This window comes from Carassius auratus, linkage group LG30F (assembly GCF_003368295.1).
Source record: "Carassius auratus strain Wakin linkage group LG30F, ASM336829v1, whole genome shotgun sequence".
Classification (NCBI taxonomy): domain Eukaryota; kingdom Metazoa; phylum Chordata; class Actinopteri; order Cypriniformes; family Cyprinidae; genus Carassius; species Carassius auratus.
The window spans coordinates 3,018,262-3,045,254 of NC_039294.1; the positions used below are offsets into that span (position 1 = coordinate 3,018,262).

The 26,993-nt window shown below is 37.6% G+C and overlaps 3 protein-coding genes across 7 annotated transcripts in view; 2 read left to right on the forward strand and 1 right to left on the reverse strand.

The window, feature by feature from the left end:
* Positions 1 to 493: 493 nt before the first annotated feature.
* Positions 494 to 2,009, reverse strand: supt4h1 (SPT4 homolog, DSIF elongation factor subunit). Its single transcript, XM_026240414.1, has 5 exons — positions 1,809 to 2,009; positions 1,318 to 1,424; positions 988 to 1,043; positions 838 to 891; positions 494 to 757 (listed from the first exon to the last, which is right to left on the reverse strand). Exons 1-5 carry the CDS (start codon positions 1,875 to 1,877, stop codon positions 690 to 692), a joined length of 354 nt encoding a protein of 117 aa, XP_026096199.1. The 5' UTR covers positions 1,878 to 2,009; the 3' UTR covers positions 494 to 689.
* Positions 2,010 to 2,492: 483 nt separating this feature from the next.
* Positions 2,493 to 7,795, forward strand: hsf5 (heat shock transcription factor family member 5). Of its 4 annotated transcripts, none has more exons than XM_026240417.1 (7): positions 2,493 to 2,581; positions 2,791 to 3,290; positions 4,580 to 4,849; positions 5,123 to 5,217; positions 7,022 to 7,453; positions 7,548 to 7,622; positions 7,715 to 7,795. In XM_026240417.1, the coding sequence occupies exons 2-6, from the start codon at positions 2,822 to 2,824 to the stop codon at positions 7,590 to 7,592; spliced, it is 1,311 nt and encodes a 436-aa protein (XP_026096202.1). In that variant the 5' UTR covers positions 2,493 to 2,581; positions 2,791 to 2,821; the 3' UTR covers positions 7,593 to 7,622; positions 7,715 to 7,795. The 4 variants fall into 4 exon arrangements, with proteins under 4 accessions (XP_026096202.1, XP_026096200.1, XP_026096203.1 ...); XM_026240415.1 differs by having other exon boundaries at positions 7,022 to 7,428; XM_026240418.1 differs by having other exon boundaries at positions 7,022 to 7,414.
* Positions 7,796 to 9,077: 1,282 nt separating this feature from the next.
* The window catches only part of rnf43 (ring finger protein 43), an 84,599-nt gene continuing 66,683 nt past the window's right edge, over positions 9,078 to 26,993 (forward strand). The window contains exon 1 of one of the 2 annotated variants that reach the window (XM_026240622.1): positions 9,078 to 10,160. In XM_026240622.1, coding sequence (XP_026096407.1) covers positions 9,921 to 10,160 — 240 coding nt within the window. In that variant the 5' untranslated portion in view covers positions 9,078 to 9,920. The remainder of the gene's footprint in view (positions 10,161 to 26,993) is intronic. The other variant, XM_026240623.1, reaches the window with a different exon arrangement.

A 26,993-nucleotide genomic window follows, 5' to 3' on the forward strand; every position in this document is an offset into this window, starting at 1 on the left:
ACACAGGCTTCCTGCTGGTTTCATACACCTCTCCAATACCTTTTAAATATTTGACAGTAACACAAGCTTAAGGTTTGAATAGTTCCTCTATAGTTCTGCTTCCAAACACTAGAATATGGAAATAAGGTTTACTGTAACTTCTGATCACATCAGAAAATGTCTAAAGATTCATAAATAAAAATACATTTACTTGAAAAGCTGAGAAACTGATTAAAATTAAGTGTTTTTGATTACAATGCCAGCGGGGTTAGTTCACAGATATTGGTTTTCTTTTTCTGCACAAGCTCACTTTTGTTCAGTTTCTCAGAAATCAACTCATATCATTGTTTTCTTTCACAAGTAATATCTTTCGATGTTTAGACATTTGTGTCATGAAAAACAAACAGAAATAAATGTCTTCCGCAGGGAAGTCTCTGACTTAATATTTAAAAAATGCCTTCATTTGTGGAAGGGTGAAAACTCTACTGACCATACAACAACAAAAACAGGCTGGGCAGAAACAAAACGCTCTTTTATTCATGTTTAAATCATTTACATGGAATAATCACATCAATCATTTATTCATAATCAAACTATTATCGATCTAAATTCCCAAAAAGTGTTAATCAAAAGAGAAAATCATAAGACATTAAATGAAATAAGAGAAGCCCAGTCACTGAACAGCTGGTTTGATTGATGAAGTGCTGTTCTTATGTTTTAACAGCCGTGTCTCTGGATCTGTAGATGACTCCTCTGCTCTTCAGCTCTCGCACCACACCTGAGACACACAACACAACACAACATCAAGCTCCGAAAATACACCACATCCTTCACTTACAGTCAAAATCAGACACTAACCTGGAGGTAACCGACCCGTTACAGTCACTGCATACACGCCTGGCTTGAAGTTACCTGAGAAAATAAATAAGTAAATGTATAAGGTGGGCACTGAAACTCCAGCTGACTGCTTCTGAACACCTCGCAGGTGAAGTGCACTCAAACACTCACCGATTCTTTGCCATTTTGCCACCCAACTGTCCTCAGAGCTCATCATAGCAATGACTCTATAATGAAGAAACATCAGACCTCAAATGAAATCCAACATCAATGCATGTTTTTTTTTTAAATAAATACTTTACTCAAAATTAATAAATGTTCTGACACACCTAACTTTGAGAACCAGTGTAATTCTCATCCTAAACGCTATGTAATGGTGCTTTTTAAGTGTGAAGAACAGCTCTGTCAAGTATTTCTGTTTTTGTTAGAAAGGGAGCGAGCCATACAGGTCTCATGTCGAGTCTATTATGATCTGAGGGATTTCTCTTTTTAACTACACACCCATCAAAAGAAGAGCTTGTGCATTCATAGACCATCTCTCGATTGCCCTTCATCTGCAGGTATGATTCACAGTTATCACATCCGTCGTACTCGAACTGATCAATGGTCTGAAACCAGAGGAGATGAGAGATCATATCAGTCACACAGATTCCCAAGTATTTACCTTACAAATATTTACCACAGTAAACTATGTTAGTTTTATAAGGTTGTAACTGTAATGCCTGCATCTTAAAATATGATGTACACTGACTGTATATATGTTAGAAATAGAATGATGTTTTCAGATGTGTGTGTGTCTGTGTTATTGAATCATTGTTATATTCATAACAAGGTATTTCAATGTCCGAAAACATTATCGTGATACGATAGAGAAATACTGTCTATAGAACTTTTTGCCAAATTAACATTGTGCTACATTTGTCTGCTCTGAGTATCTAACGTTAAATATGTTAACGATGAAAGCATCTGTTTTGGTTAAAAACGTCGTTTACCTTGACAAGAGAGCACAGCAGACACGCTCTCAAATGACGCAGATCTTTCGGGACAGTCTCCAGAGACATTCCTGTTGCTTTGATACAATATACTTGAAAATAAACACCAAAAAAACAACAATATGTGATAAGAAACACTGAATGTTTCGATGAGCTATTAGCGTTAGCTAGAACCGCACACTGGGCGCAACTTAATGACGTCACTTATACGCGCCGCTCGTCCGTGATATGAAAAAAATAAACATTTGTTATTTGTTTTATTTAACACATAATTGTGTGAAATATTAGTTTATTGAAATTCTGGCGTTAAGTTGCATTAAGATGATTAATCTGTAGGAATTGTTGTTTGTGACTAGTGAGCTCCATTACCTACTACATCCCTATAGAACAAATCACAAAATAAGAGTTTCATAATGGAATGATCGAATTAACAGAAACACGGAGCCTATTAATTCCATTATTCCCCCCCCCCTAAATATTCCATGACAGTTAAAATATTTTTAAAACTAAATTTATTCTAAAGCAATTTTAGAAAGTGAATGTAAATGAACTGTGCAAAATAAGAGTTTCGTAATGAAATGGAAATTATGTAATGAATAAAACTCAAAGCCTAATAATTGTATAATGTTTTCTTGAATACTCCATGACGTTTCAAATTTGACGTTTTTAAATTGAGAGCTGAGAGGTCGCGTGAGCATCATTCTGATGCGGTTTGAATGTGTTCTGTATGTGAACGCGCATAACGGTTCCAGTAACGGCTGCCGTAGACGATGGTAAATACAAAGACGCGTAAAAACACATTAATAGATTTTGATGATATACATGTATTGTGTTATGATCACAACTTTTATATTTATTGAATATTTCTAACGATCTGTTCAATTTAACTACGAACTAATTACTTGTTTAAAAAAAGTAATAATTGTTTTTGAATGTTTATATTGACTTTAAGTGATGTTTATGTCATTTCCATCATCTGCAGGTCATTAAATGGTTGATGATTTGATTTGTTCATGATGGATGTGGAGTTTGACAGGTCTCTTCTCAGAGTCCATGTAAACTACAATAACTTTCCGGCTAAGTTGTGGCGTTTGATAAACGATCCCCAAAATGACTCGGTCTTCTGGAGCCCAAATGGAGAGAGCGTGATGGTAGACCAGCAGCGGTTCGAGGACGAGCTGCTGTCACCGGTCAAACAAGATGCTAAACTGTTCAAGACCACCAACTTCACCAGCTTCATCCGCCAGCTCAACCTCTACGGCTTCCGGAAGGTTTACGACCGGTCCTTCAAGGACAGACGCCGAAACCTGCACCACTTCCACAGTCCCTTCTTCAAACAGGGTCAGCCAGAGCTTCTGGTCCACATGAAGAGGCTGACCATCAGTAACAAGGCCAAGATGCAGGCCGGAGAGGAGGTGACCTGTCGCCCCCCGCGCCGAAACCATCAGCAGTCTCAACACAACACTACTGACGCAAAGAGAGGCCAGTTTAACTCTCATATGCTAGATTGAACATAGTGCATGCACATAACAGCTGTCCTAAAAAAGACACGTGTATGTCAAATGTACATCAATGAGATTTGTGCAGTACAGCAGATGCTTATATAAAATAATACAGATATCAGTCTTCACTCAAATCATATTTCTTAGGTAGATGAGATTAAATGATCCAAACATATAATGCAGTGCAAGCCAACGATTATTGAGAGGTAAAGAAATAAACGTTCCTCAAAAGCATGATGATCATTATTTGATAGGCTACTCACTGATTTTTTTTCTAAAAATGAATAATTAAGTAAAGCTCAGCTGCTTCAGTCCAGTAAGTGTTCATCTGGAAATATTACAGACAGTATCAAAGTATTATTATGTTTACTTTATAAAATCAGTTAAAGATTTCACAGCATGACATGTGCGTGAGGCTGTTTAGGGAAATCTGTCCAAAATTTATAAAAATATTAATTTGTCAATACAACCAATGAGATGAGTATTATATGTGACCCTGGAGCACCCAAGTCTCTGGGGTATATTTGTAGCAACAGCCCAAAAAATACATCGTATGGGTCAAAATGATAGATTTTTCTTTCATGACAAAATTCATTAGGATATTAAATAATGATCATGTTCCATGAAGATATTTTGTAAGTTTCCTACTGTAAAAAGAAAAATAAATTTTGATTAGTAATATGCTTTGCTAAGGACTTCATTTGGACAACTTTAAAGGTGATTTTCTCAATATTTATTTATTTTTATAAAAATTTTTACACTCTCAGATTCCAGATTTTAAAATAGATGTATCTCGGCCAAATATTGTCCTCATAACAAGCATCAATGGAAATATTATTTATTCAGCTTTTGGATAATGTATAAATCACAATTTTATAAAATTGACCCTTTTGACTGGTTTTGTGCTCCAGGATCACAAATATCTATTTAAATTTTAGTCTTTAGTGAAAATGATTTAGTACATTTATAAAGTATTTAATTGGGTCTGAAGACAATTAATATAGTGAACACTTAAGTTTTATTATTAATAGTTATTTTTATCTGGGGTTGTTGTCTTTTAAGTCAATTCCTCTTTTTTAATACACGTCAGGTTCAGCAATTGTGCTTGGTTCATTCTAAAAATCAGGATTTGACCCTGGCCCTCATGCACATTTCTAGACTGTCTTTGGAAGACAGAACCTCACCTAAAAAAACAGGCTTTTTTGTAGCTTTTTAAATCTTTTAATGATCTTTAAACTTCTCAAAAGCTCATTTATACTTGCTTCTCAGGTTTTGGAGAGCCAAATCAGCACTTTGGTTCTGTGTCCCATCATCAGCAGATGGGGTCGGACCGAAGCCCAATCCCTCCACGCTCCTGGATCGTTCCTTACAGTGATGTGCCTCCCTTCTACTCTAACAAAGGCATCCCGGTTTCTGTCATCCGCCTGAATCCGTACAACACTCCTCACAGGATTCAGTCCGGCCCTGGTCCTCTGTTTCCACAGGAGCCTAAATATATTCCTCATCAGCTGTCCTATCCTCCTGGATTTTACTCGCCAGGTACTGACTTACTTTGTCCTTCAGGGCATTAGATAAATTTGTTAAATAAAGCCTTTGTTACAAATGTTGCAAATAGTGTTTTTAGTGTATTACAGTATTTTCCACAGGAAAAGGACTCACTTTGAGAAGAGATCTCTACAGTGTGCTCAGATTTGCAGAGATAGCAACATCCTCCTAATTTCAGGAGAAACTTCTGAGACAGACTGTTACTGTTGCCTTTCTTCTTGCTTATGAAGGTTTTGTTCAACATTTGTTTATTTGTCTTGCTCTCAGTAGTCTGTCAGTGTTGCACTGCTGGTTTTATTGAAGCAGATCGAGCAGGTGCAGATCAATCAGCTCTACCATATTCACATTATGCTTATTACCAGGTGAGAAACATCACACAGTTCAGAGGTTGCATGTGCTTTTTTTAAATGAATCCCACAAACCTGAACACATGTATGTGTGTGTGTATATAGATAGATAGATAGATAGATAGATAGATTACAAAAAGTTATAAAAGAGGAACAAAGCAAACCATCAAGGAGCTTATTATATACAGGTGCTTCTCGGTAAATTAGAATGTCATGAAAAAGTTTATTTATTTCAGTAATTCAACTCAAATTGTGAAACTTGTGTATTAAATCAATTCAGTGCACACAGACTGAAGTAGTTTAAGTCTTTGGTTCTTTTAATTGTGATGATTTTGGCTCACATTTGGCTCACCCACCAATTCATGATCTCAACAAATTAGAATACTTCATAAAACCAATAAAAACAATTTTTTTGTTGGCCTTCTGGGAAGTATGTTCATTTACTGTAAATGTACTCAATACTTGGTAGAGGCTTCTTTTGCTTTAATTACGGTCTCAGTTCAGTGTGTCATGGAGGTGATCAGTTTGTGTCACTGCTGATGTGGTCTGGAAGCACAGGTTTCTTTGACAGTGGTCTTCAGCTCATCTGTATTGTTTGGTCTCTTGTTTCTCATCTTCCTCTTGACAATAGCTCATAGATTCTCTCTGGGGTTCAGGTCTGGTGAGTTTGCTGACCAGTCAAGCACACCAACACCATGGTCATTTAACCAACTTTTGGTTCCTTTGGCAGTGTGGGCAGGTGCCAAATCCTGCTGGAAAATGAAATCAGCTTCTTCAAAAAGCTGGTCAGCAGTAAGAAGCATGAAGTGCTCCAAAATTTCTTGGTAAACGGTTGTAGTGACTTTGGTTTTCAAAAAACACAATGTACCAACACCAGCAGATGACATTGATCCCAAATCATCACAGACTGTGGAAACTTAACACTGGACTTCAAGCAACTTGGGCTACGAGCTTCTCCACCCTTCCCCTAGGCTCTAGGACCTTGGTTTCCAAATTAAATACAAACTTGCTCTCATCTGAAAAGAGGACTTTGGAGCACTGGGCAACAGTCCAGTTCTTCTTCTCTTAGCCCAGGTAAGATGCTTCTGACGTTGTCTGTGGTTCAGTAAATCTCTTGACAAATCTGTGTGTGGTGGCTCTTGATGCCTTGACCCCAGCCTCAGTCCATTCCTTGTGAAGTTCACTCAAATTCTTGAATCATTTCACTTGACAATCCTCATAACAAGGTTTCGGTTCTCTCAGATTGTTGTGCATCTTTTTCTTCCACACTTTTTCCTTCCTCTCAACTTTCTGTTAACATGCTTGGATACAGCACTCTGTGAACAGCCAGCTTCTTTGGCAATGAATGTTTGTGTCTTACCCTCCTTGTGAAGGGTGTCAATGATTGTCTTGTGGACAACTGTCAGATCAGCAGTCTTCCTCATGATTGTGTAGCCTAGTGAACCAAACTGATAGACCCTATTGAAGGCTCAGGAAACCTTTGCAGGTGTTTTGAGTTGATTAGCGGATTGGCATGTCACCATATTCTAATTTGTTGAGATGTACCTGTATATATATATATATATATATATATATATATATATATATATATTCAAAAAGCTCAATATATATATAAATTCAAAAGACAAAATAAAAAGTATTTTTATTCTGTTGCCTTATTTCTGTGGAATACGTAGATATTTTATAATACAACAACAAGTCAAGTCACCTTTATTTATATGGCACTTTTAACAAAATACATTGCTTCAAAGCAACTGAACAACATTAATTAAGAAAACAGTGTAACAACACTTTAAAGATATTATTCTCATTACTCTAGCAAAACTATTCAGTGAGCCACCATCACAACAGCATGCAAACAGCAAACTGGCCTGCACACATTACTCCTGAGTCTCAGCGGGGCGACGTGAACCTCGACAGGGTGTTCCAGATGGTGGATGAGTTCCAGGACTTGCCCAACGTCCACGTAGTCCGAGTGGGCACCCCTGTGAACGGCCAGCACACCTCCAGCCCGTCTCTCTATACTCTACCTGCTGCCTCTAAACCTGAACCTGCCAGTCCTCAGACTGCGGCATCCAGTCCTGTGAGAGACCAGCGTCCCAGTGTGGGAGCTCAGTACATCAAACTGGAGTCTGAGGGACATGATGCTGAGGAGCAAGGAGCCAGCCAACTCAAAGAAGATGACTCAGCATCCCTGGAGACCTCAGAAAAGGTCAAAAGACGCTGGTATCGTCTTAGTTGTTCTTTAAGTGTATGTTGTTTTACCGTACCAAAAAATACAGTATCACAAACTATAAAGACTACTTAAATGAAAATGCTATAACTCTGTAATACTCTGTAATCAGGCTTCTACAGATCAGAAAGGGAGTCAGGGAAGCTTTATATACTGACAGCAGAGCAAGACTCTACAGCTATTCTAGGTAGGACAGTTTCAGATTATATCACACCTTTGAATGAGGATTTTGCATAATCATTCAACTTTTTATGACTTTATGGTTGTTATGATCCACAGATGACTGACAGGATTCATCAGCATATGCAGATGACAAGCATCACAAAGCTATTAATTATTAACTTAAGTATTATTATGAATTATATAATTTATTTACAGTATTTTAAAAATGGTGAAACTTTTGAAGATTTGAAGAAGTGTTAAGTTAATATTGCTTGCTGTTTATTTTTATTTTCTTTTAGCTGTTTTCTCACAGAGTTTCTGACTTAAATGGTATTTATACCATTTAATATACACACTTTAAATATCTACAGTGAATGTGATATTATTTTATCTTATATATTTTTATTTTATTGATCTTATATCCTATATATTTCAGTATTCATAAGCATCAGTATATATATTTTTTTTAATGTAGCACAAGAGTGAAAGTCAGATTTTAATAGCATTGAATGAACTGATTTGTTTTCAGCTTTTCTGAATTTGAATAAATGCAAAGCAAGTGATAAAGACTGAATGTGCTGTTTGTTTTATGTTATTTTGACTGCTCATATAATTACATTGGTTATATTATTTATTATATTATAAACCAGCTCATGAATAAATGTCCAATATAAATCCTAAATTCCTTAAGGACATAATTTGAATGAAAATTTAGTATACCATTAAGTTAGGAGACAATATAATTAGATTTTGCAATTAAAGTATGTTACTCTAATATTTAGGGTTTTTTTGTGCAACAAGTTGTAGTCACTCAATTTGACTAATAGGCCTACTGTAAATTAATCTTCCATTTAATTCTTTCTGTTTGCCTGAAATCAACATCCCTAAAAAGACAAATCCAAAATACTATTTTTCAACATTTAATTTTTAGTTTTATTTTAAAGGAGTAGTTCAATGAAAAATCTAAATTTGCAGAAAATGTATTCACCTTCTCTTGATGAAGGGTTATTATGGACTCGGTTTTATTTGGTTTGAAGTTAAACATGTCTTAATGATGGATTTAATTTTTAAAAACATGGAGTTTATGGTTTATCAAGATGTTAATAGATGGACTGGAGTGCTGTGGATTATTGTAATGTTTTTATCAGCTGTTTGGACTCTCATTCTGACGGCACCCATTCACTGCAGAGCATCCATTGGTGAGACACTGATGGGAATGCCTCATTTCTCCAAATCTGTTCCCATTAACATCTGTTCCCGTTATTATGAAGCTTAACGTTGTTATACTGATGATTATATTCACGCTTAAAAATAAATTTTGGCATCCAGCATAGTTCTGTAATTTTGATTTTTTTCTCCAGTGATGTCAGCTAGAGGGCGCAGTGTGCGTGTGTGTGTGTGTGTGTGCTCGTTTAATGGGTCGGATAAGTTCTGCTCCACCCTCGCTGACAGTCAGCAGGTACACACACGCACGCACGCACGCACGCGCTCGCGTTCAGTCTCAACTTTAAACTTTTCCAGCGTTCTGCTGTCCGGATCAACAGCACTGAAGCTTCGGGACAGCGCGTGCGGATTCTACACTTGAAGTGTCCGGATTTCTCGACATGGATCTGTGGAAATTTAATCGGAGTCCAACATGTTTGTGAAGTTTTAATTCATTTAGGAACATGGAAACGAGTGTTTAGAAAAGGCTCTCCTGACAGTGTTTTCGATCGCTCCCGCAAAGCTCTTGTTTTATCTGGATAATATTGTTTTGTTGGACCTCATGGGAAACGTTTCCAGGCGTTCACTGTGATGCGTGTTTGATCAGAGTGGAATAACTGAGACATTGTTGCACTGAAGGATACAGTGATTCTGCTACAACCTGCTACATTCTGGAATGTTTGGAATCCTTTGAAGTGGACGCGGCGCACCGCACAATAATGGAGCCATTATGACGTCACGTTCTCAATCACGACGCGCGGGAATCCACTTGGGGAGTCTGTAATATTATTGATCCGACCTTTAGGAGATCACGTTAAACTCTTTTTTTTTGTCGTTCAAATCAATGCTCGCGCCGGGATTCTGTCCGCTGTCAATCACCCTGTCACTCTATCCGTCATGTTCTGTCAGTGATACGGGCCAGTCTCCGACTAAAGTTCCATCGAATTGCTTGTAATATTCTTTTATTTCAAATCCCAATCCTGCAGAGCTTCTAAAACTATCCACTTTAAAAGACACCCGGTTTCAGTGACCTCTAAGGATTCTCCTGTCTTTTATCTGAGCTCTGATTGGACGGATAGCGCATAATGTATGGCTGGGGCCCGCCGCTGCAGCCAGGACAATGAGGGTCCCTGTGCGGCGACTGGCCGGGCTCTGGCCGTGGCTGCTCATGGCTGCCTCGCAGGTGGCTCTGGGTCACACGGGCCTGGAACTAGCTGCTGCTGTGGAGTCCGAGCGCTCCGCACCCCGAGCCATGATCAAGGTGTCTCTGCTGAAGCAGGAGCCCACCAGCAGGCCCATCACCCTAGAAGGGGTGTTCGCCGGGGGCAGCGCAGGCTATGCTGAAGGGAAACTGATGCAGGTAAGAGCTGGAAGATGTTTTCAGGGGTTTTTTTCAGTCATGCATTGGACTGATGGAATTTTCCATTCCACAAAAGGTTCTTTACATTATTCAAAGGTTCTTTATGCTGGAAAAACTGAAAGATTCTTGAAATGGAGGTTCTGTTGCATTGCTGCAAACTCCCCTTTTTTTAGAGTCTAGGTAACGAAGTGGGATCTGAAGAGAAAACAGCTGTGTAACTCATGCATCTTCACTCTTGGAGGCTTTAACTGGCTGACGTTGACATCAAAACGTGTTTGGACTCTTAAGCAACACTTAAATCTGTCTGAATGTCAATGCATTAGATGTTAGATCAAAGCAAGGGGTCATTATAAAGAAACAGCACAAGCACACAGTCACATTCTCTTTATTTTGGACTATTGTTTTTCATTTTGGTGCCACTGTAGATGTTTTGTCAAAGTACCAGAAACACTAACAACTTTTCACATGATCATCTTCAGTCTTCAAAGTTTTGACCTCTAGACAGTAACTCTAAAAAGATTTTGGTCACCTCAAACTGTCTGAAGGCCAGTGCGTTAGTGTCATTTATTGTAAAGAAACAGCACAAGCGGAATCACATTGTTAATTTTAGGCTATTATTTTTATTATGATTAAATCAGAAAATGATTCTTTGCATGATACTAGGAGGCTTTAAGTGGCAGACAAATGCTCTAAATGTATTTGGACAGGTAAGCAACACTTAAAACTGTCTGAGTGTTAATGCATTAGATGTTAGATCAAAACAAGTGTCTTTTATTGTCACTCAGTTGACAATAAATGACATTTGACAGCAGTTTGCATTACAAGATGATTGCTTCATTAGACATGGATGCATAAAGGTGTTTCTGGAGTTGTATTTTATTGGCAAAACATTTTGCCCCTCTGTTCTGTTGCAAGTTGCAACTAGATTTTTGCTTTATCTAAAGAAAGTGTGCCTGCATGTGCAAAACGTGCTGTGTTGTGGGTGGTTGCTAGGTGGCTTCTTACAATTTTTAAGTGAAGAAAGTCCACCCTCAAGTGTCTGTGATGTTCTGGTGTCTCTTCAGTCTAAGCCCTGAGAGTTTATCTAGGTTGTTTTATCAAAATCACAAACGTTTTGAGGTGCTATTCACGCCGCAGGTAACTAGTATCTACATGCAGAATGTAATTTGTAATTGCAAGCCCATGCATCAGAACATTGTGGGTTTGTAACTCAAAGGTTTAAGGTTCAAGCCCTGTGAAGGCTGCTCTGTGAACTGTCGAGTCACTGAAGGTTGTTCTTGACAAAGTGCTTTGCGTTGGTTAAGAAACATCTGCTTCTATGAGTAGAGCTAATTATCAGAAAGATAATGCATGCATGTGCGTCTGATTTACAGAAGTGTATCAGTCTCTTGCTTACAGAGAGCGTGTCGCACAGACGGATGCTTTTTGTTGCAGCGCCAACCTGTTGCAACAGGCCTGGCTTGCTTTAACGCATTGTCCTCCTGCATAATGTTCCCTTCCTCTAGGGGACAAAGTGATAGAAGACGGTGGGGGTAGGGGGAAGCTGCTATCTTTTCTTCCCTCACCTTTTCCTTTGGCCAGACAACATGAATTCAACCTTACGGCTTTTATCTGCTTCTGGGAAGAAAGATATCGAGTGATCTGCTGTATAGCGCGTTTGTATGCTCTGCATCGAATCATGGAGTGCACTAGAGCTGGGTGAAAAAGCTTTTATTATTTCTCTATATTTGGCCCTTTTAACAATATTTGTTATGTGGATATTTATATGTATTTGCTTTGAAATTGTGTCCATGTTTGCCATTTAAATCCAAAATGTTCAATAAAAGAAGTAAAATGCAATACAAATCTAGTTAAAATAATCAAGGCATGTTTTGCACCGAATAAACAAAAGACAGAATACTTCCAATATGTTATTTTTATTTTGTCCAATGTTGCTTTTTAAATTCAAAATGTTTAACATGAAAAGAAAAATGTGAAAAAAAAAAACTTTTATTTTTCCTTTCTTTTGTTTTAATAAAAATCTTTCACACCTGTTTTTTTCCCAATTGTTTTCCCAAATAACCTATGTAAAATCTAGACTAATAAAAAACAAAACACATGGAATAATATGTACAATATTTTGTCTAGATATGCATTTTTCTTTTTAAAATTATATACTTTTTTTCTATTTATCTTTTATTAAATGTCTTGAAATTTATATGTATTTGCTTTGAAAATATTAACTATTAACTTTTTGTCTTTTAATAAATAGAAAATTCTTCATGTAGTGGTGATGCTAACAAAAGGTTAAAATCAAGTTCTGAATTCATTTGAGTTTGAACTGATTCCCAGAAACCAATCAATCTTAAATTATGATGTTCACAGTTATATTTCTAGTCAAATGCATGGTCTTTAATGAATCTATACATATCGCCTGGGTTCATTTTCCTCCGTATTAAACCCTGAAGTGAGCGAGGTGAAGCACTAGCCCTCCTCTCTAGTTAAGTGTGCTGAACCAGGCGTGTCTGCCTCGCTGTCCTCGGGCGGCTCTGAATTCACTGCGTTGAGGATGACAGCCAGTTTTCATAACCACCAGTAATTACACATCTCCCGTCCCATTTGATCTTCCTAAGCATGTTGTTTCTCCAGGCCACAGGTTGGCGAGCGGCGCTACCCAAATTCGACTGGCTTTTCTGGGCCGGTCGGCGGATCACAGGCAAAGCAAAACAAGATCAGACATGATGATGGTGGAAATGTTTTATTTAAGGAGAAAAGGCCTCTCGGCACAGCCACCGGTCTTTAATGGAGGCCGATCGTACGTGCTCTGTTTATTTTGCATTGCAAATGTGCAATTTGATTTGACACAAGTGGTACCTTTTCCTGTTTAGACCAAAAATAGATTATATTTTATATATATATATATATATAATATATCATTCTAATATTACAGTACACACAGTTACTATTTGTATGTCAGTAAGACACATGACATGAAGTCCTCTTACCACACGGATTTTCTTTCATAAATATCCAGAGACATAGTGTAAAGCATAAAAACTTCTCAACAAACCACCAAAGTGCCGTTTTCACCAACAAAGCAATACAGCGACCACAAAACGTATTTAAAAATTGAATAAATATTATAAACATGGAAGCTTGTTTTCACTACAGGATTAAAAAAAAAAAAAAAAAAGTTACTGTGACTTTGTCTCACAAATCAGACTTTTCCCCCCTAACTCTGCCATGTTCATATATTACAATTCAGACTTTTTTGAAAACACTTTATTTGAGGAAGCATAGCAATTGTGAGGGGGAAAAAAGTACGTGTAAGATTAAAAAGTCACGATTAACTTTTATTTGTTGTGGAAACAAAGCAATTAAGGAAAAAGTAAAAATTGTCGCATATTTTTTTTGTTTACTCGCCAGACTTATAATACATACAGTATATGTGTGTATCCCTCTCTCTCTCTCTCTCTCTCTCTCTCTCTCTCTCTCTCTCTGAAAAACACCCTGTTTACATTACATCTTTTTTTCTTTTCACAGCATTTGGTTGTCGCCTGGCGTTTTTAAGTCGACGTTTGCGCGTCGAGGAATGCCCAATCTTTTTGATGCTCTCAGCTGCTAACAATGCTTTCTTCGCGCCGCTTTCAATGCCATAATACCACACGAGCGTTTAAGCTCAACTTCCATAAGAATGAATTGAAAACTCTCGCTACGTACCAATGGAAACTCACCGTGCGCATTAATGGCAGGGAAAGCCCTTTATACTTGAGAGCAGCCACATATGAAGTGTTTCTAGGAGGTTATAGCCTAGAACATTGAGGAATGATCACATGATAAAAAAAAATATATATACCACTTTCCTTTTTCGCATTGCCTGGACAAACACCTCGTGTGAGTGTAAACAGCTTTTTGCGTTATATGGCATTTTTGCTCATTTTGACGCAAAAATTAAGAAATCATACCTTTATTTTATTTATTCTTTAATTCTGTGGTGGAAACAAAGATTCATATTTAAATTTCAGAACATCACTGTCAAATTAAAAACCTCAAACCATTTGTTGTAAAGAAGATGCATTAGCACACTTGAAACAAAACTAATGCAAAGTGGCCAGGTATGTTTTGGACCGCCATTGCTGAGGTCAGTTTAACCATGCTAACCTGGTTTAAAGCGTGCACTTTCCTTCTAAGTCTGTTAGATTAGTTTCGTCCTTCTTCCCTCCCGGTTTGTTTGGCGCTTTGTGGCAGAGAGGTCAGCTTAACCTTTGTAAACGCTCACAAAGAGCCATATCAGGTTTTACTGAGCCCCTGACCAAAGCGACTGATCTGAGATCAGATCCTCTTTCCTGCAGAAGTGCTGGGTGGCATGATGGAGAAAAGGGCTCGGGAGAGATTCTGCGCTTCTGCTTATATTGCACTTAATATATACATTTAAAGAAAAATGATGGTGCATTAAGTCGATCAAAAAGGGACAGTAAAGGCATTTCTAATGTTACAAAATATTTCTGTTGACATTCTTTTGAATTTTCTATTCATCAAAGAATCCTGAAAAATAAAATGTGTCACAGTTTTCACAAACATATCGTGCAGCACAACTGTTTTCAACACTGATAATAATCAGAAATGTGTCTTGAGCAGTAAATCATCATATTTTCATGATTTCTGAAGATCATGTGACACTGAAGTCTGGAGGAATGATGCTGAAAATACAGCGGAGCATCACAGAAATAAATTACATGTTATAATATATTCACAAAGAAATAGATATCTTCAGTTGCAGCAATATTTAACACTATTACCGTTTTCACTGTATTTTTAAATAAATGCAGCTTTGCTGAGCAGAAGAGACTTGTTTCAAACCCAAACTTTTGAATGATAATGTGTATTTGTGCGTTTTTGTACAGTATATGCATATGTTTTCATTCCATCTTCAACAAAAGTAACTACTCCTGATTTAAGATCTGATGGAAAGAGCAGTCCTTTACTGACCAAACTGACCTCATTTTTCTGGTGTGACCTCCTCAGAAATGTCTTACTGGATTACGAGGACGTTAGACGTTAGATTTAGTCGAGCAAACGCCCTTTTATCGTTCGTGTAACTCTCCACTTTTCTTCTAAACCGTCTCCTGTCCTGTGTGATCTCTCAGGAGGGAGGCCGGGATGGATGCGTTAATGGAGTACGAGATCAAAGCGTTAGGTTGGAAACGCGAGTCTGGATGATTAAAAAGGAGCTTGTTTACTCTGCGCTTCCGATAGGCCTCCCCTCCCCTCATTCAGACGGGTTTCCTGTCTATATTTCCCTCTTGGAAACTGATAACAGGCCATTCGTCCCAACCTGTTGATGTTTGTCTTCCAGCCTGCGAATTGAAAGCCTTTGCTTAAGTCTCCTGATCTTTCTTTTATATAAAAAAAGACCTCGGGAATCTCTCGTGTGTCTCCTCTTGAGTTTCAGAAGAGATATCGGCATAAATGCAAACGTTTCTCATCACAGTCTCCCAAATTCAGATGATTTTGCTGCATTTCACAATTAATTGGTGGCCAGTAACATGTTGAATTAAATGTAAAGTTTTGAAGTAAAAAAAAAATTTAAACTGTGTTTTCTTGTAAAATGTGCTTTAATAATTGTTATACAAATTCGAAAAATCATCTTGTACAGGGTGGGAAGTGATGTTATTTATAACTAAAACCATTTAAAATAATTTTCTTTAAAATAAAAAATAGATAAGTTTAAGTAAACAAGTAAATTATTGAAACTCGAAAAAAAAAAGACATAATATTTAATGAAATATTTGTAAAATATTTTAATGACATCACAACAAAAATTCGGAAATTGGTTTCACAGTTAAAATAAACATAAATAAAATTTTGTTTGATGAAATATTGAGAAATGTTTCACTTTGAAATGCTGTCTTGGCAGCTAACTGACTAATTTAAACACATAAAATAATGGAAATAAAATCAATTAAAGAAAAAGTATTTTAAAATTGATATTAGAAAATGTAAACATTTAAAAAAAGAAATCAGAAAATTATTAAAAAATATTTTTTTATATTAATAAATTCTGTTATAGTGTCTAAATAATATAGAAAAAGTTTTTAATATTTCTAAACTATATAAATAATGTTAAAATAACACTGAATGCTGTCCACATTAATATTAGCTTTTAATATGAGCTCTTTATATTTACCCTTGGCTCATTTTTGCCTCTTCTCCTCAGGAATTGTTGGAGAATTATACAAGTAGATGTTCTGAGCCTTTAAAGAGCAACATCTGAGCAATTACACTTCCTCTGTATAATCTGAAATTGACCGTTAGTTTGTTTCAGCATTCTGAGCACAGAATCACAATACGAGTTCACATAACAATTACATCAGTAATGTGAGTGAATGCAAACCACGTTCTGTGTGCTTTCTGCAACAACATTCACCCTAAAATTGGCCTCTGTGAGTGCCAGCACATTTGCTAACGGTGTTAGCGATTTGTAGGACGTTGTATTGAAGGCTAGCGGACGTTACAGGCTGCTGTGGGACATGATTGGGGTCACAGTACTGTCACCGCTGCTCAAATCAACCGAGCCAATCAGATCACACGCCTTTATGGCCCACTAACAGCTTGTTGTTTCCTTCGTGTCATTGTAGAATTCTCTGTGATTTGAATGAAGACTAAAGCAACAGGAAGCTTTTTTCTGGAGCGACGGAAGGCACTCTGGATCTGTCATTATGAAGCTGATTAAAGTGTGTGTGTCGTAGCATGCAGTGAGTGGAGATTTCACAATAGATCGGCCTGTGGTGGCTTTGAACTCTTTAAAAGCCTGATTAATCCTCTGTTGACTCTTGCGTAAATCCATATTAAAACTCTATGAACATGATAATCCCTCATTTAACTCTCTAATAGGCTTTTCACTAGTGATGTATATACACTTAACCGTGGGTTCATGTTGGTTTCCTCCAGGTGTTAGAGATGGTCCTCCTGTCACTTCAAAACTCAGAAGGAACACAAAAGACCAATGGTTTGACTTTCAGAGTATGTTAAAAAAATAAGATGGTCAATAAGTTAATGGAAACTGAAACTCTTTGTTTACTGGCATTCTTTAAAGAAAAAATAATGTTTTGTGTCTTATAGAAGAAAGAAACTCGTATAGCTTTGGAATAAGTAAGCAATGACAGAATTTTCATTTTTGGTGGACTGTACCTTTAAGACTACTTTTAACTCTGGTTTAAGTGTTTCACACTTTTACATTTTGGTTTGTTTTTATCTTGCAGTTTCAATAGTGGTTTACCGATGTATTGTCAATGCATATAAATATCGGCGGATATTTGCTGATTTTATTTATTTATTTTACGATCAGCATTGACTGTTTTTTTTTTTTTTTTTTTTGGCTGATGTGTATGAAGCGGGACTTTTATTTTGACAGCACAGAGAAATGTACTGAGTGCACTGTTACAGTGTTTAAATGTTTTATATTTTTAACAAATTATTTATTTTTAAAATACTATTATACTTGTTGCCATCTAAATAGATGTTTTAGAGCTTTATAAAGTTCACATTTTTATATATATATATATTTTTTGATGATTTCTAATATTTAATATAACTTATTATATGTAAGATGTAAAAAGTAGTTTTTTTTTTTTTTTTTTTTTTTTACAGATTCCTTTTGAAATGATTTATTTATAATTATTTGACTAAATGTTAAGCAAAATAAAATGTACATTTCATTTAATTTTGTCTTCTGTATAATGGCCATTGGCCACTCTGCACTGTAAAATATCAACATCGGCCCTCAAAAAAAAATCTATAGTTTATTGACTCCAGGTTAACAGTTTCAACTGTGAAAGCCCATAATAAGCCCTTGATTAATCAAAATCTTTAGCATCTCATATCTGTTTAATTGTATTTACCAGATTCTGCAGTGAAATGTTTTTTGCTGCACTTAAATGAGCAATAAATGTTTTTTTGTTCCCCGTAGACAGGAGCTCAGCGTTTCCATCAGCAGGTGTGTCTGTCTGGTCCTTTACATATTTACCAGTGAGTCTTTGAATCGTTTATGGGGGAATTTCCAATCATGAACCCTTGACTGTGATCTTTGTGCAGATCTTTCCTCATGCACAGGTCTGTTCTCTGTAGTCTTGATGCAGCAGCTTCCACTGAGGTTGTGATCGGTGCTACTTTTGAAGCGGGTGAATGCATGGAAAGATAGAAGTTCACGTCCTTCAAAGCGCCGCGGTCATCAAAGCAGCGCTTCTGTAAAACATTCACCAGCGTCAACAGTAAATTTCTCTCAATTACTGTCAGACTTTCAGTCGTTTTGCTCTGAGCGCTGTTGCGGTTGTTGGGGAGAACTCTGAAATAAAATGTTATTGTTATTCAGCCTCTTTATTTCTTGGAAATATTGAAGGACTGAACTCAGCAGCCGTTTAATTAGTGCTAATAAACACGTCTGATCGTGTCTGGTGGACAAGAAGACACTAATACATGATATATATTGCATTTGGATACATTGCAACAATGTTAGAATACTGTTTATGATTGCTTCGGTGTTCTCATTGGATTTTAGTGCATTGCTATGCAGCTGCAGAGTATTGTGGGTGGCTTTTTACTCATTTGAGCTCCTCTAAAGTTTCTGTAGATGTGATTCTGGTTCCTCCTTCAAATATGCATCTGAGGGATTATTATTATTACTTTATTATTATTAATTTCTGTGATGCTCCGCTGTATTTTCAGCATCATTCCTCCAGTCTTCAGTGTCACATGATCTTCAGAAATCAGAATAATATGATGATTTACTGCTCAACAAACATTTTTGCTGATGCTTACAATTGCTGCCTGAATATTTTTTTGGTAGTTGTTATCCATTTATTTCCAGGATGAATATATATAACAATTATTTAAAATATGAAATATTTGTAACAGTGTAAATGTCATTAATGTACCTTTTTATTCAGCATTAAATTGATCAAAAGCATTTTAAAAATGAACTTGAACAGTAGTGTGTGTGTCCTGGTATAGTTAGCTAGGTGTGTGTGTGTGTGTGTGTGTGTGTGTGTAGAGGAGAGGATGCGTGGCCAAGCTCTTAAAGTCACTGGGCCGCGGTCTCTTGTTTTAGTCATTAGAAGAGAAAGGAATGCTGGGATGTATTTGTGTCTGTCAGTTGCATGTTATACAACACATTCCTCTGGAGTTTTCAGGCAAGCAGTCTCTACGAGAGGCTCCACCAGCCCTGCGTCACCGTACACACACCGTACACACACTCTATACACACCGCACACACACCGTACACACACCGTACACACACCGCATACACACCGCACACACACCGTACACACACCGTACACACACCGCACACACACCGCACACACACCGCACACACACCGCACACACACCGTACATCGTACACACACCGTCTGTACACACACCGCACACACACCGCACACACACCGCACACACACCGCACACACACCGCACACACACCGCACACACACCGTACACACACTGCACACACACCGCACACACACCGCACACACACCGTACACACACCGTACATCGTACACACACCGTCTGTACACACACCGCACACACACCGCACACACACCGCACACACACCGCACACACACCGCACACACACCGTACACACACCGTACACACACTGCACACACACCGTACACACACTCTATGCACACTGCACACACACCGCATACACACCACACACACCGCGTACACACACCGCACACACACCGCACACACACCGTACACACACTGCACACACACCGTACACACACTCTATACACACTGCACACACACCACACACACCGCATACACACCACACACACACCGTACATCGTACACACACCGTACACACACCGCACACACACCGTCTGTACACACACCGCACACACACCGTACACACACCGTACACACACCGCACACACACCGTACACACACCGTACACACACCGCACACACCGTACACACACACTATACACACCGCACACACACCGCATACACACCACATACACACCGTACACACAGCGCACACACACCGTACACACACCATACACACAACGCACACACACCGTACACACTGTGCACACACACCGTACACACACCGCACACGTACACAGTACACACACCGCACACACACACTGTACACACCGTCTGTACACCGTCTGTACACACACTGTACAACACCGTCTGTACACACCGCACACACACCCTACACACTGTACACACACCGCGTACACACACACCGCACTCACAGCAAACATCAGTGTGGACTACACATGCTAATGGTCTTTTGTTTCCCCCGGGTCATTTTTAACTGGACTCATTAATCCCAGATGATCTTTTGTGTCTCACACTCTTTATACTGTATGTTAGTTATTTATTGGCACAGCAATTTCAGGATAGATATGTGTGTGATTTTCAGTTAATTGGGGGTTAAATGAATCATTCAGTTATTATTTGTCGTTCCAAACATGCATGCTTTTATTTTTTCATGCATTTTTTGATTTGATAGAGTGAATTTATAGTGATTGTGTCTGTCAGGCTAATGGGGAAGCGATTAATCTGCAAAAAAGACTCAATACCTAGCTTCTGTTTCTATTGTTTAGAGTTTTTTATTTTACTGCTAGGAAAGATTATTTCTTTAATATCTGTTTGTTTTCTACTTTCACTATCGTTTTTATTTTGCTTGCACTTAGCTGTAATTAAAATATTTGCCATCGGCTAAAAAAAAGCAGCTTATGCAATCTAACCATAAAGTAAGGCAGTAACTTTGGCTGTTAATTATTTCCTGATTTCAACCACAGGATCACTACAACAAATGGAAACACCAGATACATTTGATTCTGATGTTTTTTATACCAATGCACAGCAAAAATGTTAAGAGATTTTTAAAATCTTAAGTAACAGGGTTTTTAATTTGAATATATAGCAAAATGTAATTAATTGCTGTGCTCAAATCTGTATTTTCAGCATAATTCCTCCAGTCTTCAGTGTCACATGATCTTCAGAAATCACAATAATATACTGATTTACAGCTCAAGGCATATTTCTGATGATTAAAATTTTGGAAAACTGTTAATTATAATAATTAAACATTGTTATATTAGAAATATATATTTTTTGTAACATTAAAAAAGCCTTTACTCTCTCTTGCATCCTGAATAAAAATGTCACATTTGTTTCCGAAAGAAAACTAATCTTTTGAATTCTGGTGTACATAAGCAATATTTAGCAGCAGAGCCCAGTATTAGAAACGTCTGCATGTAATATTTCACTTGTTTTCCACAGTCAGGCGGAGATCTCTGGAGTTGATGGTGGTGTTTCAGGATCTGTAATGAATGATAATTGTCAGTCTTCAGCTCATCTGATGAGATTCAGATGTGTGCCGTTGGGTCTTTATTGGTTCAGTCTGTGGGAGGAGATCATGATCTGCACTCAGAGATAAAAACATCAAAATGAACATCATCTGAATGTCAGAGGGGAATTGATTTCTGACACACAGCGTCTGTTCTCCCTGCGCTTGAGGTTTTGTTGGGGAAAAAAATCATATTCTCTGAGCTTGCGTCATTCAGATAGTGTGCGTTCCTGTTGTATATGTCACGAGGTCAGTGCGTTTGTGTATGTCTATAACAAGCACTTTGATCGTGCTCTTCATGATTAATGCTTTTATTGAGAACTGACATCGTTGGCTTCCTCTAACAGAAGTGTGCAATCAGAGTTCTTCGTAAACAATAATAAGCGTCATGTTGCTTCTTCATTAGAATACAGCAAACATAGAGGATGGACACAGGGAGACCGTGATTAGTGAAGGAAGAGATTCATGAAGAATAAAATGCATCATTGTGTCCAAAAAAATATTCATCAGCATGACTGTGTTCAACATTGATGATCATCAGAAATGTTTCTTGAGCAGTAAATCATCATATTATTCTGATTTCTGAAGATCATGTGACACTGAAGACTGGAGGAATGATGCTGGAAACACAGCGGAGCATCACAGAAATACATTACAGTTTACTATATAATCACATGGAAAGCAGTGATTTTATATTGTAAAAATATATATTTTTTTTTGATAAATTAAATAAATGCATCCTTGGTGAGCAGAAGCGACGTCTTTCAAAAACATTAAAAACACTTTTTAAAAAACAACACTGTTATGGAATATTTTTTGGAGTTATTGATTACCGATGTCTATATTTGGCGTCTAGCTGCTGTAAAGCTGTTCGACTGTGAGCAGTTTTTGACGAAAGCGAGCTGTATTGTAGTTCCTGAGATGTTAGTAACGCTCAGTTGTCAGTGGCGCCGTGTTGTTTGTGCTGTTCAAGCTGTTGTTTCTCTCTGATGAAATGCTGTGTTTGGATCTTAGTTAACTGCTGTATTGCATCACTATGCTGCTAAAAAGCACATTTCCTCATTGATATCCTGAAGAAGTACAGTTAATTGTTTTTGTTTTGTGAGCAGCATATAAATCTTATCGTCGTAGATAATGTTTTACCAGGTCGTTTTTTTTTTTTTTTTTTTTCGTGGAGGCTCTAAAAAAATGAATAGCTTTATATTTGCTCAGTTTTGCGGTCTGACGTCATGAATCTCATTACGAGCGGACGCTTAGTCCTTGCTAACACTTTACAATAAGCTTCCATTGGTTTACAATCAATATTTTATATTTCTTACACTGATCTTAATTTAATATATATTGCTTTTTGTAAAGCATTTCAGTATTAATTCATGGACCTAAGTGACCGTATGAACTGAGATTAACAAAGACAGATAGATACTGTAACAAATAGTGTTGTTAGTTTTGGTTAGTAAGTGCATTAACCAGTGGAACCTTATCGTAAAGTGTTACTGTTCAACAGGAAGTGATGATTTGATCGATTTATAAACCAGTTAATCACAGTTTAATTAAGGGCTTGTTTCTCTGAAATTCTTCTGATTATTGCAGAACAGTTTTAGTGCTGAAAACTGGAAGTCAAAGTTCTGCCCGTCAGTATTTGTTTGATTAAGCACCTAAAACACATGATCTAGCAGATAAAGTCATAAAGAATAAGAACACGAGAACAAGTGAATGCTACATGCTTTTTTTACTAAATCAGCTACTTTTACTAAATTGGTGGGTTTTTGTTAAATGTGAGCCAAAATCATCACAATTAAAAGAACCAAACACTTAAACTACTGCAGTCTGTGTGCACTGAATTGATTTAACAATTTGAGTTGAATTACTGAAATAAATGAACTTTTCCACAACATTCTAATTTATTGAGAAGCATCTGTACATTTAGTTTTCTGGTGGTGTGTTAACAATCTGTGCATTTTTTATATTTGCATGAACGCAGTCTTTCAGAGGAGACGTGCTGGTTTTAAGACGGCTCTTGTTGTGTGTGTGTGTGTGTGTGACTGTAGGTGTTTCTGTCTGGCGTTTGCTGTTTTCCTTCATTATTGACTCTGATCTGTTTCTATCACGAGCGGGAATCCTCAGAGAGTAACTTGTGCTTTATATAAATAAATTGTTTTACTATTATTTTACATTACAGCTGTAAAATTACAATACAAAATTTTCTGGCTGTCATTAAATGTATTTTTATGGAAACCTGCAGCATCTTCAAGAAGACAGGTTGTGCATGTTGTGTTCCCGAACTTGTAACATTATAGCAATATGCTGGATCTTCCCTAATTTTAGATTGTCTGCTGAATGATGATGATGATAGTGCTTCTGTTCGAGCGACAGGTGGAAGAGCCTCTCCTCTCCTCTTTTGATTTGACCGAGAGAAACAGGACGGAACATCTCCCTCAAACACTGCTGTGCTGCATGAGCCACATGACTCTCTCTCTCCCTCTCTCTCTCTGAGTCTCTCTCTCTCTCTCTCAGTGTCTCTCTCTCTCTCTCTCTCTCTCTCTCTCTCAGTGTCTCTCTCTCTCCCTCTCTCTCTCCCCCCCCCCCTCTCTCTCTCTCTCTCTCAGTGTATCTCTCTCTCTCTCTCTCAGTGTATCTCTCTCTCTCCCTCTCTCTCTCTCCCCCCCTCTCTCTCTCTCTCTCAGTGTATATCTCTCTCTCTCTCTCTCTCTCTCTCAGTTTCTCTCTCTCTCCCTCTCTCTCTTTCCCCCTCTCTCTCTCTCTCTCTCTCTCTCCCTCTCTCTCAGTGTCTCTCTCCCTCTCTCTCTCTCTGAGTCTCTCTCTCTCTCTCTCTCTCTCTCTCTCTCTCTCTCTCTCTCAGTCTCTCTCTCTCTCTCTCTCTTTGGCTCGCTGCAGGAATGTTTAAGGACTGTTGCTGTGTTGGCCTCTCCTGAAGTTCAGAAGCCAGAGCTGCCCACATTATTAACCCTCTCCTCTCCACTCATTGTTTTGCTTTTAGCTTAATAACTCATAACCATACAGGTACATCTACAACTCATTAAGTTTATTATTTTGGAAGTTGCTATGGAGTCTGACACGAGTTGTTAGTGTGCTGTTCCTGTAGATGCAAAGGACTGATGCAAAGCATGCAGTCTAGCCAGTATAATGTTCATGACAGTTTAATGTGACTTATGCATATGTTTTTGTGTTTAACCCATTTGTTTCAGTTTTGATGCCACATGTCCCTCAGTTGTGCTGTTTTCATGCATTTTATTCTAAAGCAATAGTGCATGGTACTCCAGTTTTTGCAGCGCTGTGCCGTTTGATTTAGTTGGTTGTGGTGTGGGTCTTTAAGTCCAGTGACTGAAGTCACAAAGAGCACTTCACCGAGCCTGTGAAACGTGCAGCTGCCTGCACGTCGTTTTTATCCGTGACTGTAGCTGGCTTTCTTTCAGTCTCTTCCACATCAAGGCCTCGCTTGCATCAGCCTGAGCTTCAGAGTCACGCTGCACTTTGAAACCGCACACACGCACACTCAGAATGAGTGAGAACGGCTCTGGCTTTAATAAAAGCAGATATTTAAAGCAACGGAGGATGAGAACGCAAAGAGGTTTGCTCGAAGTGAGCTCCTCTCTGGATGTATGTCACGAACACAGGTCCATGTCGTATTACACCTAAATATTACTTACAACCATATCATTTCATTTGAACAAACACAATTTATTTTATTTTCTTAATGCATGTAATGGATGGTAATGTAAGCAATTCATACGTGTTTCTTTACATGTTTTACTATATAATGTATATGTGTGTATGTGTTTTTTTTATTTTATTTTATTTGAACAAACATATAATACTAAGAATGCAACTTTTATTATTATTATTTTTTTATCAAACCCATAACCCAATCTTTGAACCTTATCCAGTTAATTTTTAAAATGTAATTTTTTTTTAGTTGTTTTCCATCAAACCCAATTGTAAACATGCACCAAAAAAAAAAGAAAAAATATCAGGGAAACAGTTCTGGGTCATATTACACCTCGCAATCTAAAGAAAAAAATTTATATATATTTTATATAGCATTTTCATCAAAATGTAACAATGCAAAAAATCTTAAACATGCAAAAATAAATAAACTGTTTTTTTTCTTGAATCAAAAAATGCTATTTCATTTTGATCTGGAATTTGATTGGCACATGTTCTTGAGTGGTCTCTCCATTCATATTTCTCTCTCTGGTGTGTTAATAGAGTCTGTGTGTGTGTGCCATGGTCATGCCATGTTAGCGTTTGTTGGGCCGGTTTCCCTTCAGATAATGACATGTCTCCCAGAAGACCTTGGAATATGTCCTCAACGGGACGGTGCTGCATTCCTTACACACGTGCACACCAACACCAGCTCACAGACACACACTCACACACACATGCCACTGATGTTCTGTGCACATTTAATATGATAGAGAGTTCTGTATTAATGCATCAGCAGCCTACAGTTAATGAACCTCTGTCTTACTGGAAGAATCATTAATGCTGCTTGCCATTAATTGGTCAAACTAACTCCGGATTAGTGGTTTAAATAAATCTATAAACATACGAAACTCAAATTGCATTTACATTACATTAAGTTAAATGACATCTTGCCATTGCATTGAATTTCATTACATGCATCAAACCCATAACCCAACACTGAAACTTATCCAGTACTGTATTTGCTACAGACATGTGAGATTCCTCAAATCATTCTACTCAAAACACTATTATTAACTATTATTGTTTCTACCATTATTTACCAATGGGGGCCATGCATAACTGATTTTTACTAAAGTTTAAGGACTTTTAGACACTCCATGTCACTTTAAATCTACATGAAATGAAAATTAGCCCATGCATATTAGATCTAATTATGAACCCTTAATATGTGCATGGGATTTATTCTTCTGAACTCTTTGACATTGGCATGTTTAATCAAAATGAAACCAGCAGACGTCTCTCAGGTGAGGTAAGCCAAACCTACACAGGATCTCTTGCATTCATCCATAAAATTACAGTAGCAGCCCCTTGAGGCTTTATTGCTCTTTCAAACTCTTGTTGTGAGAAATTGCGTTGCGGTTTTATTGTGATGATGCTGAGGCTCTGGTGAGGCCTGTGCAGGTGTGAGAAACACTTTTGGTTTTTATGTTGTCTTCTTTTATTGGAGTCTTCTTGTTGCCTGCAGCCCTAATAAAATCCGGTTCCCGTCCTGGTGTCAGAGAGGGGAGCGGCTCGGAGGATCACACTAATGATGAAACACTCATCTTTTGATGTCAACATTCCACGCTTTTATTTTATTAATGCAGGGGCTCAATTAGTGTTGAGTAGCGCTGGATTTCACATTCCTTCCATTCGACGTGTGTTCGGACATGTTCAGAACGCTGCTTTAACCAGCTCGGCAGAGTTTAGCCACATCTGTCTTATTTTATTTAATTTTATTTAAATAATTTTTATTTAATTTAATTTTATATTTTGTTTTATTTTTCATAA